Source organism: Patagioenas fasciata, chromosome 5 (genome assembly GCF_037038585.1).
Source record: "Patagioenas fasciata isolate bPatFas1 chromosome 5, bPatFas1.hap1, whole genome shotgun sequence".
NCBI lineage: Eukaryota > Metazoa > Chordata > Aves > Columbiformes > Columbidae > Patagioenas > Patagioenas fasciata.
The window spans coordinates 68,795,060-68,813,864 of NC_092524.1; the positions used below are offsets into that span (position 1 = coordinate 68,795,060).

The 18,805-nt window shown below is 52.5% G+C and overlaps 1 protein-coding gene across 8 annotated transcripts in view; it reads left to right on the plus strand.

Moving 5' to 3' along the window:
- Positions 1–317: 317 nt before the first annotated feature.
- TRIM9 (tripartite motif containing 9) overlaps positions 318–18,805 on the plus strand; it is a 63,997-nt gene continuing 45,509 nt past the window's right edge. For all 8 annotated transcript variants that reach the window (XR_011739484.1, XM_065838576.2, XM_065838578.2 and 5 more), the window contains exon 1: positions 318–1,209. Coding sequence is in view for 7 of the 8 variants with exons in the window: in XM_065838576.2 (XP_065694648.1) it covers positions 394–1,209 (816 nt within the window). In the remaining variant the exon portion in view is untranslated. The remainder of the gene's footprint in view (positions 1,210–18,805) is intronic.

The window sequence follows — 18,805 nt, forward strand, 5'->3', positions numbered from 1 at the left end:
ACGGCGCGGGGTCGCTAGCGCTAGGGACGCTGGCCCTGGGCGCAGGGGGAAGCCGGGGCGAAGGAGCCGGGTGGGAGAAGCCGGGGCAATCCGGGGGCGGCCCCACGCCCCGGCACCGACCCCACCGCTCCGCAGCCCTGCCGAGAAACCCCTCACGGCCGCGCCGCCGGCGGCAGCGGGGGGACGGGCAGGCGGCAGAGCCAATGGGAAAGCGCGGCCCGCCTCCCCGCCGGTAGCGGACCAATGGCGAGACGCGGGGCGGGGCGGGGCGGAGCGCGCGGCGGGCGGGCGGCGGGCGACGCGCAGTCGGCGCCGAGGCGCGGAGCGGTGCGGGTGGCTCAACGGGCTCTGCCGCGGCCGCTGCCGGCGCCGCGTCGCTGCCTTCCCTCCCTTATGGAAGAGATGGAAGAGGAGCTGAAATGCCCGGTGTGCGGCTCCTTCTACCGGGAGCCCATCATCCTGCCCTGCTCGCACAACCTGTGCCAGGCGTGCGCCCGCAACATCCTGGTGCAGACCCCGGAGTCGGAGTCGCCGCAGAGCCGCCGCGCCTCGGGCTCGGCCGTCTCCGACTATGACTACCTGGACCTGGATAAGATGAGCCTGTACAGCGAGGCGGACAGCGGCTACGGCTCCTACGGTGGCTTCGCCAGCGCTCCCACCACCCCCTGCCAGAAGTCACCCAACGGCGTCCGCGTCTTCCCGCCGGCCGCCCCGCCGCCCCCCGCCACCCTGGCGCCGCCGCCGCCGCCCCGCAACGCCTGCCTGACCTGCCCGCAGTGCCACCGCAGCCTGGTGCTGGACGAGCGCGGGCTGCGGGGTTTCCCCCGCAACCGGTTGCTGGAGGGTGTCATCGATCGCTACCAGCAAGGCAGGGCGGCGGCCCTGCGCTGCCAGCTCTGCGAGAAGGCGCCCAAGGAGGCGGCCGTCATGTGCGAGCAGTGCGACGTCTTCTACTGCGATCCCTGCCGCCTGCGGTGTCACCCGCCGCGGGGACCGCTGGCCAAGCACCGCCTGGTCCCGCCGGCCCAGGGCCGCGTCAGCCGCCGCCTCAGCCCCCGCAAGATCTCCACCTGCACCGACCATGAGCTGGAGAACCACAGCATGTACTGCGTGCAGTGCAAGAGCCCCGTCTGCTACCAGTGCCTGGAGGAGGGCAAGCACTCCAGCCACGAAGTCAAGGCCCTGGGTGCCATGTGGAAGCTCCACAAGGTGAGCCCTGGCCCGGGGGTGGCCTCTGCCAGCAGCCCTGGTCGTTCCCCGTGGTTGTGCAGCCTGCTCAGCACGTATTGCCCTGCCCGGTCCAGCTTCCTGCAGCTCACAGCATCACCACCTGCCCTCTGCCATGCTGGGGATGTGTTTTGCACCCTTGCTTGAGAGGAGGGTTGTTCCCTGGTATGGGGAGGCTGGCGAAAGGCAGATGATGCTTCCCTGGTACGGGGAGGCTGTTGTCAGACAAGTGGTGCTTTCCTGGTATGGGGAGGCTGGCAAAAAGCTGGTGAAGCTTTCCTGGTACAGGGTGGCTGTTGTCAGACAAGTGGTGCTTTCCTGGTATGGGGAGGCTGGTAAAAGGCAGGTGATGCTCCCCTGATAAGGAGAGGCTGGCAAAAGACAGGTGATGCTCCCCTGGTACAGGGAGGCTGTTGTCAGACAAGTGATGCTTTCCTGGTATGGGGAGGCTGGCAAAAGGCAGGTGATGTTCCCCTGGTACAGGGGAGACTGTTGTCAGACAGGTGATGCTTTCCTGGTATGGGGAGACTGGCAAAAGGCAGGTGATGTTCCCCTGGTACGGGGAGGCTGGCAAAAGGCAGGTGATGCTCCCCGTGGGTCCCCAAATCATGCCATGCCCTCAGGTTCCCACAAGCCGAGGAGCTGGCAAGGCCTGCGGGGGATGGCCTGGCAGTGGATCGGGGACATCTGCGCTGCGGAGCTGGAAAAGCGATGGGGAGCGATGCTTCAGTGAGGAGGGAGGCGTGAAATCCGCTGCGGGGGAGGACGGGGCCGCGGCAGCGGGTGCCGTGGGGTGCTGCTGGGGACGGGCTGCTGCCGCCTCCTGCACACTGAGTCATGGGGAGGAGGAGGAGGGACGGCGGCGGGCGAGCGGGCAGCGCGGTAGCGGAGCCTTTCGCTGAATACTGATCAGCTCCTCTGGAGCGCACTCGCTCCCACACATGTACTCACTGGAGGAGAGGGTCCCAGCGCTTGAGGCGGGGACATGGCTGTCATTAGCTTCAGCTCAACTCCATCCACCTCGCTGCCTCCCTCCCCGCTCGCACCAGTGACCCCCTTGCCGAGGGAACTGGGGCAGAAGTGACTGGGACGCAGGCGGACAGGGCGCAAGGGGATGGGTGTCACTTCTAGGATGAACATTGAAATAATTGCCCCCTGCCCCACTCCAGCAAATCGCTGCTGGCAGGAGCAGGTGGGGGGACCTGTGACAAGCGGTTGGGAGGTGTGTGACCCCCCTGCTGAAAGGGGTTTGGCCAGATCACTCTCTAGGAGATGCTGCGCAGCTTGGTGGAGGATGCAGCCCTGCACCCCGTTTGGGTCAGTGGGTGCACACAGGGACAGGCCATCGCTTCTCATGATGCTGGAGAAGTGGTTGACCACGTTACGTTGCCATGTGGGAGGAAAGGGCATGGTGGGGCGTGTTGCTGCTGGAAAGGGCTCCTCTTGACCCCCTTCTCCTAGGAGCACAACCACCTCCTCCCAGCTTTCCTGCGCTCTCACAAAGATGACACCCACGTGCCAGAACAGTTTGAGTGCCCGGTCCGTTGTTGTCACACGTGGGGTGCTGTCACTGCTCCCAGCTGGTGCTGGGCTGCCGGGGTGCACCATGGCACAGGTGACAACCTGCTCACAGGGGCACGGGGGCTCTTCTTCGGCGTGTTAGCCTGACATGAGCTGTCAGATGCTGTGAGCATCTCGCTCCTCTTGCCTGTTATGAAACCCAGAAAGTGGTGGCTGTGTGGGAGCAGCCTGGGTTTTCTGACACACCTCCTGGGGAAGAATGAACCCATTTGGTGTGTACTGACATAGAGCAGAACCAGGTCCAGCTGTCTGTGGTGCTCTCCAAAACAAGAGAAATCTAATGGGTACCAGGACCTTTCATAAGGTTTGGGCTTTACCCTCCTGCTTTGATTCAGGTGCAGCAAGGCACTTAGGTACATGCATGAGCGTCCGGACAACTTTGTGTGCTCAGGTACTTCAGGTCCAGTCCTCATGTTCATCATTAGCATGACTTATCTCCCTGGAATGCTTTTTTCATCTTTCAAAATACCTTTTCACGGGGCAGAGCTTTAGCAATGCAGTATTTCATTGGTGTAGCTAACAGACACGAAGCTGTAATGTTATTTGAAATGATGGTTTTCATGCAGTTTCTCTCAAATGTTTGGAAATCAGAATGTGAAGTCACACCTGCCTTGGGTGATCCCGTGTTTTGCAGGTTGTCAAAGTGGCCTTTTTGGTACGACAGTGAAGGAGTTTACTGCTGTTCCCTGATGTTTCCTTGTTACGGAGGGAAAAGAGTCTGTTGAGTCAATTGTGGCAATACAGTATAATTGAAGGAGTGATTTAGAAGTGCTCCCCGAGGTGCTGCATGACTGAATCAAGGGGAGCGGCTATTGACATTGCAAGCTTTATCCTGGTTGGGATGGGGCGTTAGGAACCAAACCACCTGTGGATTTGGCTGGTGAACCTCTTGCAAAAGTATCCGGGCGTCGTTTTTTGAGGAGAAAAACCTTTGGCAGCAAGAGAAACTTCCTGAAAGAGCGACCATCCCTTTTTTCCTGGTGTTTTCACAGCAATGAGTGGTTGTAACGAGCACCTACAGCTCATAGGAAAGGACAGAGTCATCAGCTCTTGACTTTTCTGTGATTACAGCCCTGCTCAGTGCAAAATATTCATAGGGATACATCTGTGCTCTTAATTTCTGACCCGAGGAGACTGCGATTCTCGCCGTGGTGACCCGAGGGTGCCTTGATGAGCTGTTGTTCTTGAAAGCAGCGTTCACGCCTGGGTACGTGATTGTCGGGCCTGGGGCGATCGCTGCTAAGTGCAGCATGTGGAAAGGAGACCGAAGGGCTTTTTACAGATCTCTTCAGGAACTGCCCCAATTTTTGCTTTGCTCTGGTGGAGCGTTGATTGCGTGGCTCTCGCAGATGATCGTTTCAAAATAATCTGTGCTGCGGTGCAATCAAACATCATTCAGCGAACTGGGATTTCTAAGCCAAACGCAGATCACGGGAAATCCGCTCTCTTCTATTTTCCTTTCAGGACAGCTGTTGGGAGAGGGGTTAATATTCAGAGAAATATAGAGGAAAATGGGGTTTTAATCTGAATTGTCCCAGATTTGTACATAGATTGCAGCTGTCTGCATTGGGTCCTGACAAGTTGGAGTGCTGCTTGGCATGTCAAAAGCAGAAACGCAAGATGGAGCTGAATCATTTATTCTTTGCGCATTCGAGTCCCCCTGGCTTTTGCTGGGAAGTGTTTGGTGAGTGCAGGCTCAGCAGCTTGGTAACGGCTTTTTATAGAGAGATAGAGAGATAGAGAGATAGATAGATAGATAGATAGATAGATAGATAGATAGATAGATAGATGTATATAAACAGGCTGCAGCAAATATCAATCTGGGTTTACCGTGCACAGAAATAAGATGAAGAGGTCAGTGTCCCATGGCGAAGGGTGGTGCAAGCTTCTGTTCTTTTTGGGCAGTCAAGCAAGAAGCTTTTCTCTGCTTTGGGTTGGGATCACAGGTTTCCTTTACAGGGGCTCTGCATCTTTTATCCACAGGCGTCTCATTCACATTTCTTTTGCCTTAAACCAGGACTCTGGGCTTGGGCCATTGTCTGCTTTACCTTGACACTGAGACATGGCCCATCCCTGAAGACATCCCAGGCCAGGCTGGACGGGCCTCTGAGCAACCTGAGCTGGTGCAGATGTCCCTGCTCATGGCAGGGGTGGCACTGGGGGAGCTTTGAAAGCCCTTTCCAACCCAAAATGTTCTGTTTGCAGCCTGTCCAGTTCACAGAATCCCAGAATGTCAGGGGTTGGAGGGGACCTGGAAAGCTCATCCAGTGCAATCCCCCCATGGAGCAGGAACACCCAGCTGAGGTTCCACAGGAAGGTGTCCAGGCGGGTTTGAATGGCTGCACAGAAGGAGACTCCACAACCTCCCTGGGCAGCCTGGGCCAGGCTCTGACACCCTCACCAGGAACAAGTTTCTTCTCAAATTTAAGTGGAACCTCCTGTGTTCCAGTTTGAACCCATTGCCCCTTGTCCTATCATTGACTGTCACTGAGAAGAGCCTGGCTCCATCCTCCTGACACTCACCCTTTATATATCTGTAAACATTAATGAGGTCACCCCTGAGTCTCCTCCAGCTCCAGAGCCCCAGCTCCCTCAGCCTTTCCTCACACGGGAGATGCTCCACTCCATTCAGCATCTTGGTGGCTGCGCTGGACTCTCTGCAGCAGTTCCCTGTCCTTCTGGAACTGAGGGGCCACAACTGGACACAAGATTCCAGGTGTGGTCTCCCCAGGGCAGAGCAGAGGGGCAGGAGAACCTCTCTGACCTACTGACCACCCCCTTCTAACCCACCCCAGGTACCATTGGCCTTCCTGGCCACAGGGGCTCAGTGCTGGCTCATGGTCACCCTGCTGTCCCCAGGACCCCTTGGTCCGTTTCCCCTACAGTTCATCATGTAGTGAAGGAGAAACAGGTCTTGACTTCAGTGGAAGATAAATAGTGCTCTTGGTTGTACACTTACATTGGATTTAACTGCCCAGGGTGGTGTTGCCCAGGCTGAAGACACAAACTTTCCTTGGATTTCATAGAATCACAGGATGGTTTGGGTTGAAGGGACCTTCCCAGCTCCCCCAGTGCCACCCCTGCCATGAGCAGGGACATCTTCACCAGCTCAGGTTGCTCAGAGCCCCGTCCAGCCTGGCCTGGGATGTCTCCAGGGATGGTTCATCCACCACCTCTCTGCCCAACCTGGGCCAGGGTTTAATATTTCAATTTAGTATTTCAAACCCCTGCAGCATCTCTGCACAGATTGCGGTAGAGACAACCCTGTGAGCTGACCTTATGCACTCCGGTGAATCAGCTGTAATGATTGTTAACGGTCAGAGGTTAATTAGCAGAGCAACGATCGAGACCTCAGCTCATGCAGGCTGCCACTAGCACAGATGTCTTGAGGGATGCGGAGAGAGCTCTTTGAAGACTCAAGAATCCCGAGTACACTAAGGGTGACTTTGTTCCAGTTGGTTTGCACATCTGGGGTGAACTGGGAGCTGGAAAACACCACCAGTGCCTCGTAGTTTCTGTCCAGGGGGCAGTGGGTGTCACAAACAAGACAGGGACAAGCAGACAGAGTTATTCATTAATTACTTGGCTGGGACTCTGTTGGCTGCCACAGAAACTTGGAGGAGCCACTTTCTTGAGGCACCGTCAACGTGCTGCGGTTGGGTCCACGGGGATTCCTGTAGCCCACAGCGCTCCTGGGAAATATCCAGGGAGTTGCTGCGTGACAAAGATCTGCTTGCATTTGCAAAGGAAAATACTTGCTGCGAAAACAGAAGCGGTGAGAATCCTTAAGCTTTTCCTGTTGCGAAGCGAAGCACTTTCCCAAGCCTTGGTTTGGTGGCCTTCCCGAATCCCACCACGCTCGCTCCATCTCTCCCGTCCTTCTCCAGCCAAACACCCTTCCCCATTGCTCCACTTTTCTGTGGCCAAATCCTCAGAGTGCCAAACAGGACGAGATGCTTTCAAGTCAGAAAAAGGCAAAGAAATGTCACCAAGGCACATGGATTTACGCGAGTGTGTCTGTCCAGGATCCGGAGGTGATGCTGCCACCTTGTATTGATTTATTTAGAATACAGCTCTATGTCAGGTGGCTCTTACCGCATTTAGTGGAATAAAGAGCAACCACAAACATCACACTGATCAAAGGTAACGTGGTGCAGAAGTTCTATGAGACGTTCTTGATGCCAGGAGATGTCCTCTTTCATTATCCGCACATGGAAATGGGCCCGGGGCCATCTCAGAGCGAGTGTAAATCAGTTCCAGTGGGAAAGCCAAAAATACCCGACCTGACAGGGCGATGCTGGGTTGCACCATCTGTGCTCAGATGCTTCAAATGCTCTTAAGCATCTCAAAGTACAGACTGGTGGGATTTATCTTCTCCACTAAGTTCCTGTGCTCTGTGAATATCGAGCCCTTTCCATTCTCCCCACATGGTTGTATCTGATGATTTTCTTTCCTTGGCCACTTCATGAAGGAAGGGTCCCACTGGGGTGATATTTCTTGCTACCTTTGCTGTGGTGCGAGTCAGGAGCACCTCAGCTGGGATGGGTGAAAAACCAGCCCATAGACTAATTCTTGTTTCTCTTTCATGGAAATATCACCAGGTATTGGTGCATCACCCAGGGATTCTCCTCTCACCACATCCCTAGCCTGAAAAACCAGAATTAGCAGAGCAAACACGGCACCGGGTGTTAAGTAAATGACATGAGAGCGATAAAAAGGTGTTGCTGTTTATTTACCAGGTTTCACAAGGAGCGCTGGGGGAGCTGATGGTGCAGGGGGGATCTTGGTCGGGAATGTGTTCTTGAGACGCACATGCATCGCTTATTCCCACTCTTCTAAATAAACCAGCACCCAAAAGTTCAGCTTTTTAGAGGGAAAACTTTGCTTGGTGTCATTTGCTCACGTATGACCACAAACTCCTATTAAGGAGTCTATTAAGTGTCCTTTCTAGCGATCCAGCCATCTACCATTTTATGAAGATATTTTCATTCTCTTCCCTAAAGTTTGAAGGAATTTTCCACATCCCTTAATTAACTTGTGTGATTCACATACATATTCATTTAAAGCTGAGTGCTTTCGAGTTGCATGTGCTCTTCCCAGCTGTATCAAAGAATAATTAAAAAAGAAAAGAGAGGTGAATTGTTACAAGTCCCCAGCTCTCAGCACTGCCCTTTTGGCAGCCTCGTTCCCTGCTTTCTTTGTTCTGGGGACGAGGTGTTTTGTGTGCTTGTGGTATGTGTTTTACCTATTAAATTGGCTTATAAATAAGCCGGCTCATTCCCTGTTCCTCTAGCTAGTCCTATGGGATGAATTGGATAAATATCTATTTAGAGCAAGCGCATAAGCCCCAGGGAGCTCACGGGGTAAATCTCCAGTGACCCCAGCTCAGGTGGTGTCCCAGAAGGACCAGCAAAGGCAGAAGCCTTGTTACTGGGAAGAGCAAAGCAATGGTACCATAGATGGAAGTTTCCCAAATTCTCATGGACCATGCAGGTTGTGAGTGAAAAGACTGATGGTTTGGTGAATGGGTGCTCTGGGTCTGCAGTTGGGGGGTGGATTAGTGGATAAAGGTCTTACTGGGCAGTCATGGAAAGGAAAACTAATACACTTTCTAACAAGGAGATATATGGATATAAAACCCCACAGCAGTGGCTCTTTGCTGGTGAATGCGGGAAGGAGATACATCTGTTTATAATGCAGAAGAGACCTGAGCGAGAAGAGCTTGTCAAAGGATTCAGTGTTCCAGTTCAAAGGAGAATTTTATTGGCGATCAGACCTAAGTCACATTTTGCCTTCAGGATTGGATGCAGCTTTTGGGGCTGGCCTGACCTGGAGCTGGCTGGGAAAGCTCAGCTGGTCTGTGAAGAGCAGAATTTCTGGCTGGAAAGAATCAGCCCAAGCTCATGGTGAAATTTTTGTGAGCCAGCATCTGGCTGGAGCAACCGGTCCCTGGCCATGAGGGGTGACACCAAAGCACAGCACAGCAGCGCCACCATGGACCAGCTTTTGGGTTGTGTGTTTTACATTTGATTAGCCACTAAATTCCCCGCATTACAGAAATAGAGGGGTGGTAATAGGTGCATGCTGAGTTCTGTAGGACAGTCAGCAGAAACCCTTTGCAATGGACCTGACAGTGACAGATGTCCCATCGGTGTTAATTACCCCTATACTAACCTGGTATTAATTGATGGATTTAAATATCAGTTAAATTATTTGCGTGAACGCTGGAACTGTGGCATCTTTCAACCAGTGATTCTTTTCTTGTCTTTTTTCTTTTTCGGGAGTCAGACCTTTGCATTTACTTCCATTTTTTTTTTCTCTTTCCCCTGTCTGGTCCTTCTGGATTTGCACCATCAGTTCCCATTGCCCTGCGACTGGATTGTACAGTGTGTGTGTGAATTAACGATGACTTATGGTTGTGTTCTCCGCTCGAGGGTGCACGACGCATCCATAGCATCTCTTGGTTAAGCCCGTGCTGTGGAACCACAGCTGCTTCCCACCTGCAGCTCCTGGGGTCTTCTCTGCCAAAACCCCTCTGTCCTCCCAGATAACCCCTTGATTCAAAACGCATTAATTCAGTAATTCTTTTAACTTCACTGCTCTTTACCTCTTGACCTTTGCGGGCATCGGCGGTGGATGATGAGAAGAGCTGCTGCTAACACTGGGCAATATTTCAAAGATTACTCACAAAACAGAAGCGAACTGCAGATCCTCAGCTGGCACAATGTGATGCTGTAATACTGATGTGAATTTAAGCTCTCGCTCCTGTCATCTGCTGAGGTTCTTAGGGACATGGTTTAGTGGTGGACTTGGCAGCGTTGGGTTAATGGTTGGACTCTGGGTGCGGTGGCTGCGCAGGGTCTGTGTCCCTTTGCTGGCTGAGGATCTCACCATGCCGGTGGCCTCTCTGCTTGGGAAGGACCTTTCTGTCCATAAGGCAGGCTCAGAGGTCTGGTTTTGGCTCCGGGGAGTTGTTAGGAAAGCATCCCTTTCCTAACAAGTTTCTCTGTGGTCTCTCCATTGGACTATGTGTAAAGCTGGGAGAAGGGAGGGCTGTGTCAGGCTTTGAAACGGGTCATTTCTTACAAGGCGTGTTTATTGATTTCAGCACACAGACGGGCTGCTTGGCGGTCAGAGCCACCATTCCCTTCCTGGCAGGACTGGGCTGTGTTGCCCAAAGCAGCTGTTGATCCAGCCCGAAGCAGGGGAGGAGAGGGATGATGATGATGATGGCAAATGCGGCTCTGGCTGTTGATATTGCAGCAAGGAAGGGAGCTGTGGCTGGAAGAAGAAAGGATGGGCTCGTAGCTGTGTCTCGAGATCAGCAATCCCCACCAAGGATTCACCTTGTGCTCCTGGGCTAATAATTGCTTGGTCTCCCTGTCTGTCCTTTTCCTTGAACTAACCGAGCTTGTCCAAAGCTGTGTATTCAGCACAGCTCCCTCCAGCCCACAAACCTTGTGCTGTAATGCAAACTCATAACCGAGCACCTTCTACTGCACCTGGAGATGTGCTGAGAACCTCCAGCACCACAGAGGCTGCCAGGACCGGGTGAAATCCCATCAGGGACACAATGAGAGCGTCACCTCCCTCCCTGGGAAAGCACTTCCACACATGCTCGGTCTTCAATTGAAGTCGCGGAGATTGAAGGGCATGACTTAAATGCTTTTTGGAGTTGAAATGGTGAAGCTGGTGAGAGCCCTTGATGTGCAAACCGTGCTGGGTGAGCACTGGCATTGTCCCTTGGCTGGGTGACAGCTGCCGCGGGTTCCCGGGAACACAGCGCTCTTTCTTTGGCAGGGTACGAGACAGAAGTGTAAAACAAACCTCGACTTTCATGGCAAAGCCAGCGAAGTCTCAGTCTTGCCGTCTGAGGAAGCAATCAAAATGCCTCTCTGATTGTCCCGACGTATATTTTATTGTTGCTCCTTTGCAGCTCAGCCGACTGCCTCTTTTTTTTATGCCATTTTTAATCTACAGCCAGCGCTTTGTGAGGGCCTTTTCTAGGAGGAGCAGCAGCTGTGGTTCAAGTCACGCTGTCACATAAACCCCACTCATCTCCGCAGCTCAGACGTGGCCAAGTTTGTCCCTTATCCGTCCCACAGCAACGCTGGTTCCATCTTGACGTTGAATTCCCTGGAAATGAGGACCCAAAAAGGCGTTTGCTTCAGTCTGTGCCACCATCAGCCCACAGCTCGGTGAATCAGAGCAAGTGCGTAGACACAATTTCTCACCTACGAGATTATTTCTCGCCTCCCCCAGAGCACCGCAGTTAGAATCTGTTGTTGGCTTAGGAAAAAAATCCTATACCCGCAAAGAGTGGTGGTTTTGTCTCATTTTGAATGTTGCCCTCTGGGCTGCTCGGCAGGAGGGAGGGGAGCCCAGCGCTGCCCCTTCCCCGCCGCTCCACTAATGACAGGTGACAGCCCAGACCGAGGGGCCAGAGGGTTATTTGATGGTATCGACTGTGCGTATCGCGCTGTGCTCCAGGAGTTACGAACCAGACGACCCACCGGTCGATCCGGCAGTGACTGGGGCGGTGGTTGGGCTTTCTATTGATCTCCTGGGCTGTCAGATGCTGAGGACCGTGCTGCAGCATCTCCGAGGAGCATCCTTCCTCCCTTTCTGGCTGCCTGCATCCCTGCTGAGCAGAGCCTGCCCAGCTGCCTGTTGCAGCGGGTTTCTGGCTCGTGTTGCCGTGCCGCCGGTGTTTGCTTTCGGCAGATGCGCCAGATGTGGCTGGTTGGCCTGGCGTGCGATCTCCTGATGGGCTGTGAGCGATAGGTAAGTGCCACCACGCTGCTCTGCTGCTGGGATGTCTCGTCATGGTGTGAAGCCTGCAGGAACGCATCTGTGGCAGGGAAAAAGGGGAGAGGAGCAGCAAAGGAGGTGCGATCCCACCTGGTGCTCTCAGCTGCTTTCTCCTTCCCCACCTTGCAGCTGCAAGGCCTCAGCAGCTGGGGAGGATCCAGGGAATGTGGAGTGCTATTTATTTAGTAGACATAAGTCTGACTCCTTTCCCAGCTGAGCTCAGGAGAAATACACCTCTTTCCCTAGCGATGGAGCTCCACCCGATGACACTGAACAGCATTTGAAACCTCTTTGTGATAGAACCAGAGCCACTTTACGATTGGAGCGAGTCCGCTGGCCCCAGGATGCCGTGAGAACCAACGCAGGTGGATTTTGTTTGGAAACAACCCCGTTTCTGCTCGGGCAAAGGATATTATGTTCAATTATAGCGTGGTTTTGGTGCATAGCGAGCGAGAGGAGGGACAAGCAAACCGTGTCTCCTCGCTGGGATCCCGAGACTCACATGAGTAGGTTATCACAGGGAAGAATGCCAAAGCTGTCCATGTGGTGCTTTAGCTCGCTCTTAGTTTGTGCCTCATGGGTTTGGGTTCCAGGGTTTGTAGCTGCATGGTTGGTCTTCACCTGCGAGCGGGCACAGTTGGGAGGGACAGTCTGGCTGTGCTCGGAGTCTTGGAAAACACCAGAAGTGGTGAGATCAGGTTTGTAAGCAGGTGTTCTTTACCCCAGGCTCCTGCCTGATATCTCAGCTGGATTAAATCTACAGATGCGTCAACTTAAGTGTCTTCTTCCCTGAGAATGACCTTTTCCCTATGACTCCTCTAGATGATGCACAACCACCCACATTTCTTAGGGACATGGGTTAGTGCCAGAGTTGGGTTATGGTTGGACTCAACGATCTTAAGAGTCTCTTCCAGCCAGAATGACTCTGTGATTCAAACATGAGCGTGACCTGGGGGAACACCACCTCAATTCTGTGATGTTGCTTCCGATACTTGAGAAAAGTGGGACCCTTTTCTGGGACTGTTTCAGCTCCTGGGATCATTCGCAACCCAGCAAAGTCAGGAGGATGACAGCGCGCAAGGTCGTTCGTGGCAATTAGCACAGATCGTCTTTCTGCGGGAGCACATGCACTCGGCATTTGGCATCTCGATGCGTCTTGTGATGCATCAAAAGGAAAGTTGGGGGAATAATTTATGTCAGGACTGCAGCAGGCTGTGTATGGTGGGATGAAATCTCTTCCTGCCATATGCTGCAGATCTGGCTTCAAAAAAGCTGTGAAACGGCCTCGAGTTGCACCAGGGGAGGTTTAGATTGGATATCAGGAACAATTTCTTCCCCAAAGGGCTGTGGGGCATTGGAACAGGCTGCCCAGGGCAGTGCTGGAGTCACCATCCCTGGAGGGGTTGAACAGAGATGAGGTTCTCAGGGACGTGGGGTAGTGGTGGACTTGGCAGCGTTGGTTTAACGGTTGGACTTGATGATCTTAAAGGTCTTTTCCAACCTGAAAGATTCTCTGATTCAATGAATTGTGAAAGTTGTCAAGAGTCAGATCAGGTCGAAGAGCCTTGGGTTTTACAAAACCAGCCTGTGGGTCCAGAGGGCTCTGGTTGAGCAGTTTGGTGACAGATGGGTCTGGACTGGCAATATGTGGAGAACTTGATAGTCTTAAGATAGAGCTAAAGCCTCGTGTAGATCGTGCCATCGAATGCCATTGACCACAATGATTTGTCCCGTCTCTATTCTGGGCACGTGATGAGAGTTGACAGAAAATCAACCATCGACCTAAATACTCTTGCAAAACGAGGGATTTATGGTTTCCCAGCTCCAGATACGACACCTGACTGGCACCCATGGTGGTCCTGCCCTGAACCCATAAATCTCCATCATCGCCCAAATCTGCAAAGGCCCCTTGGGGTTTTATCACCAAATTGATGGCGATTCCCTGCTGCACAGAGCAATTGTTATTGTTGAATGAGAGGAAAGCTGCTAGCCAGAAAGTAAGTGAGTCGAGCTCAGCTTTAACTGGGAAGCTGAGACTGGAAGGGTGGGATACTGGGGTTTTTCCTCACCCAGTATGCAGACCGGTGGTTTCCAGCAGAGGTCACCAAGGCTGTCCAAAGGGTACCAGGCGGTGCGATTTATTCAGAGTTGTCTTCAGGTGGGTCATGGAACAGTTCCCTTCTAGTCAGTGTGTCTTTCATCGCCTTGTACGTTATAAACAGTAAAACCGGTGTAGTTTAAAAGGAAAACACGCAAGTAGAGTTTGTATCTATGCAGCCACCAGGTGTTAAGCCATTCCGGAAGAATTTACATCACAGCAAGGTTTTTGAACCTAAGAAAACATCCACTTTATTTGCATATGCCCCAAAATACATTTGATTTTAATTAGATATAATGAAGCTTCCAGGACCAGTGTCGTTGCCTGATGAGGGCATGTGCTGCAGAGCCAAGTTCTGATTTAGGCTGCCTGAGATTCCGCTATAATATATGACCTTTGAATAGATGTGCTTACCAGGGATGCAGAGCAGAGTTATGTGCCTAATGACCATCCCTGTGGAAAGCTTTTAACCTCAGCAAAATGTTTACAAAATCAATATTTATTATATCGCAGTCATTTTGTTTAAAGAGACAGTTTGCTTGGTTTGGGGTCTCCGGGTTGATTTGCAGTTACAGTTTGAAGGAGCCAAGAGATCTCTGAATACGAGTAATATCACAAATGTGTGTCGAGTGTGTAATTTAAGGCCAGATTCTGCTTCCTTCGTTTCTGCAGAGTGGTCCCTGCCGTCGGGAATAACCACAGTAACTTGAAGTGATTTACCCCGTTAGCGTGAGCTTGGGGGAATTTGACTCCGAAAATTTATATGCGATCGGTAGGTAATTTATATAACAGTTTATATAACGACTTACCGTGTTCACAATTTTGTGTGAGCATAAATACATTCATCTACCTCATCGTTACTGAGAATATTTTAAAAGCTGGCGGCCTCGGTCACTGCATAGCTCTGCAATAAAGCATCGGTATTTCTTGGGAGGCAGACCTGATACACCGAAGATTATTTTTAATGTATATGTTTGGAGGGGTGGATGATATAGTCTGTAATTAAATATCAGAGACTAGACAAGGCGTATGGAGGGGATAGGATGCAGAGGATGAGCGAACAGAGGGACAAGGGTCTCTGGTTCTGCTGAGAGGCGTTTTGGTCCCAGCCCAGCACATCCCTACACGTGGTTTCCTTGGTCAACTGGGTGAGCCCTCCCATGCCCAAGAGAGACTGATACCTGCGGGAAATAGAACAAGGGCAAGTGTAGAGTCTTGAATCTGGGCAGGAACAACCCCAGGGTCCAGTGTAAGTTGGGGAATGACCTGTTAGAGAGCAGTGTAGGGGAAAGGGACCTGGGGGTCCTGGGGACAGCAGGGTGACCATGAGCCAGCACTGGGCCCTTGTGGCCAGGAAGCCAATGGTACCTGGGGTGGGTTAGAAGGGGGTGGTCAGTAGGTCAGAGAGGTTCTCCTGCCCCTCTGCTCTGCCCTGGGGAGACCACACCTGGAATCTTGTGTCCAGTTGTGGCCCCTCAGTTCCAGAAGGACAGGGAACTGCTGGAGAGAGTCCAGCGCAGCCACCAAGATGCTGAAGGGAGTGGAGCATCTCCCGTGTGAGGAAAGGCTGAGGGAGCTGGGGCTCTGGAGCTGGAGAAGAGGAGACTGAGTTGGGACTCATTCCTGGGGATCAATATGGAAAGGGGGAGTGTCAGGAGGATGGAGCCAGGCTCTTCTCGATAACAACCAGTGACAGGACAAGGGGAAATGGGTTCAAACTGGAACACAAAAGGTTCCACGTAAATATGAGAAGAAACTTCTTCATGATGAGAGTGCCAGAGCCTGGCCCAGGCTGCCCAGGGAGGTTGTGGAGTCTCCTTCTCTGCAGACATTCAAACCCGCCTGGACACCTTCCTGTGGAACCTCATCTGGGTGTTCCTGCTCCATGGGGGGATTGCACTGGATGAGCTTTCCAGGTCCCTTCAACCCCTGACATTCTGGGATTCTGTGTGATTCTGTGACTTCCACAGCCATGATGATGTGATGTCCCCAAAGGGTGGCAGGACCTGCTCGTGTGTCCCTTGGAGCGGGGCTTCACACACGCACGCTTAAGCAAGCCCTCCAATTGCACTGATGGATTTGCCTTGTGGAACAGAGAGTTTTATTTTGGGGCTGTTACCCCCGGTGGCATGAAACTTCTCCTCTTAAGGGCTTGTCGTGTGACCGCAAGCACCTCCTGGGTGGCTTTCCAGGGTGGCAGTGCTGGCAACGGCTTGGAGCCTGCGGTGCTCTGTGCACCGCGGCGTTTGCAGCAATGTGTATTTTGCTGCTGCTCTTATGGGAGCCCTGGGAGCCCCTTCCCTGTGCTGGAGAGAGGGAAGGGACGACAGGCCTGGGCAGGCTTTGCTAATGAGCTGGTTTTCCCTTTTGTATTCAAAATTAGTTGTAAGTTTAAGTAGAATGTTTCTACTTATAAGTAGTTTAAGGAAGTAAAAATATTCAAGAATCAAAGCCATAACCCAAAGAAGCCCTGGCACTTAGAGAATCACATAATAGAATTGTTTTGGTTGGAAAAGACATTTAAGATCGAGTCCAACCGTTTACCCAGCATTGCCAGGTCCGCTACTACCCCATGTCCTGAGAACCTCATGTCCGTCTGTCCAACCCTCCAGGGATGGTGACTCCAGCACTGCCCTGGGCAGCCTGTTCCAATGCCCCACAGCCCTTTGGGGAAGAAATTGTTCCCCACATCCAAGCTCAACCTCCCCTGGCGCAACTTGAGGCCGTTTTGTCTCATCCTGTCACTTGTTACCTGGGAGAAGAGACCAACACCCACCTTGCTTCAACCTCCTTTCCTTGCAATGTGCCACTGAAAAAAGCCCAAGTTCAACATTTTAGAGTTATATCAGAAAACCTGGATTTTTGCGACATTTACGTTGAGAACATTTGTCCTTTTTCCCTTCTAAGCTGTCATGTGAAGCAACTGCAGCCTCTTCACAGAACCAGCACCATGAAGCCTGTGGTGCTGGTGGCAAAGGCAACACACGTGCTGCCCCATACAGATTCTGCCCGAGCTGAGTGGTACGAACTGGTGGAATATCACAGGACAACCACAGGACAAACCCAGGCTCGTCCTGTGCACATGGATTGTGAAACCAAGGGGTCACGGCAGGGAAACCCAAGCTGGCCGCACGGGAGCTAATTAAGAGTTGAGGCTAATGAGCTCAGGCAGAGCACTGGGCTAATCCCGCTGGAGTAGGTCTGTTGTTCATGGGCATCCCAGCTCAGACACCCATGGGAGTCCCTGCACCCATCTGGTCTGCACCAGATGAACACAGAATCACAGAATCATTTTGGTTGGAAAAGCCCCTCAAGATCATTTGGTCCAACCATAACCCACTCCTGGCACTGCCCCATGTCCTGAGAACCTCATGTCCGTCTGTCCAACCCTCCAGGGCTGGTGACTCCAGCACTGCCCTGGGCAGCCTGTTCCAATGCCCCACAGCCCTTTGGGGAAGAAATTGTTCCCAGATCCAACCTCAACCTCCCCTGGTGCAACTTGAGGCCGTTTCCTCTCATCCTGTCACTTGTTCCTGGGGAGCAGAGCCCGACCCCCCCTGGCTCCAAGCTCCTTTCAGGCAGTTCAGAGATCAGAAGGTCTCCCCTACCTAATGAGACCAACACTGGTCACAGCACCTTTGGATCCTCTCAGGCTACATGAAGCTCCTTTGCTACGTGTAAAGGCTGCTGCTCAGATGCACTCTCTCCTGAGCACATACTCTTTCCTTACCAATAAGATAAGACCAGAATTAAGTAGCAGGAGGAGCAAAACTCATCTGAGATTCACTTCTGCTGCTCTTCATCCCCGTAACCCAGCAGCGGGGAGAACAAAGAGCATTTTAACAAGCTGCTCCCAGCCCCTGCCGGCACGTTGTGCGGTGTTTGCTTTCCGCACCCGGGAGATCCTCTCGCATTCTCTTTAAAGTTTGTTGGTGTCGCGGTGGAGCTGGGGACGGGATCACAGAGCTCCCGAGATGCTGTGAATGGCTACGGCGAGCTGGCCGGCTTAGTGCTGGGTTCAAAGCTGAGCTTATAAATATTGCCAAAGCACCTGTCTCCCCAAGCGTTTTAAACCCCGAGCGGGCGTGTTGCAAGAGGCTTCTTTTCCTCTTAAGTTAAACCAGTGACTTAAAACAAACCCTTCGCCTAAGTGGAAAGAGTGGAGCTTTTGCTGACTCTGCAAAGTGAGAGGGGTCTTGCAGTGCTTGTCAGATACAGATTGCACAAGGTCTCTGGAGATTCTTTTTTTTTCTGTAAAAGAGATCAAATTTACCACTTGCAACTACGTTTGTACTTTTGTGGTATGAAAGGGCTTCTGTGTGTGAAGATAAATACCGCGCAGCCTTGTCTGAGATGTGAGATCAGCCTGCTAATCCCGTACACGGCTCTTCACAAGGCAGCTTATGACTGCAGACAACCAGTTGATGCGCCTTCTGTGAGCTAACACTCTCATCTCCCCCTTCCCCGCTCATGTTTTTAAATTAGAGAGTTTCTCCAGTATTTTCCTTTACTCTGGTGGCTCTAGGGTTAAAAATCACATGTTCCTGTTGGGTTCTCTCGTTACCATGGCCGGCAACAGCAGCAAGTCAGAGACCAAGGTGATGGGCTTTTATTACGTGATTGTTACTTGTTAGGAGTGGTTGAGCATCCTGTGTGTTCTCAGCTGATGTGCCCTGGGGTACATAGAGGTACAGGTCACCCCAATGGGGAGGTGTAGCCTCCTGCCCAGTGACCCCAAGACGCTCGGTTTGGAGGTGTCAGGGGAGGTTTAGTTTGGACATGAGGAAAAGGTTCTTCACCCAGAGGTGCTGGACACTGAACAGGCTCCCAGGGAGGTGTCACGGCCCCAACCTGACAGTGTTCAAGAAGAGACTGGACAACGTGCTCAGACACACGGGGTGACCTGTGGGGTGTCCTGTGCAGGGACAGCAGTTGGACTCCATGATCTGTGTGGGTCTCTTCCACCTCAGGACATTTTATGATGCTATGATGGCACAGCATCTTCCACACCACATCCCTCCTGACTTGGATGCCACCCTGTCCTCTTGGATCTACTGGTGTCCTTTGGCTGGCACGCCCAAAGGAGAG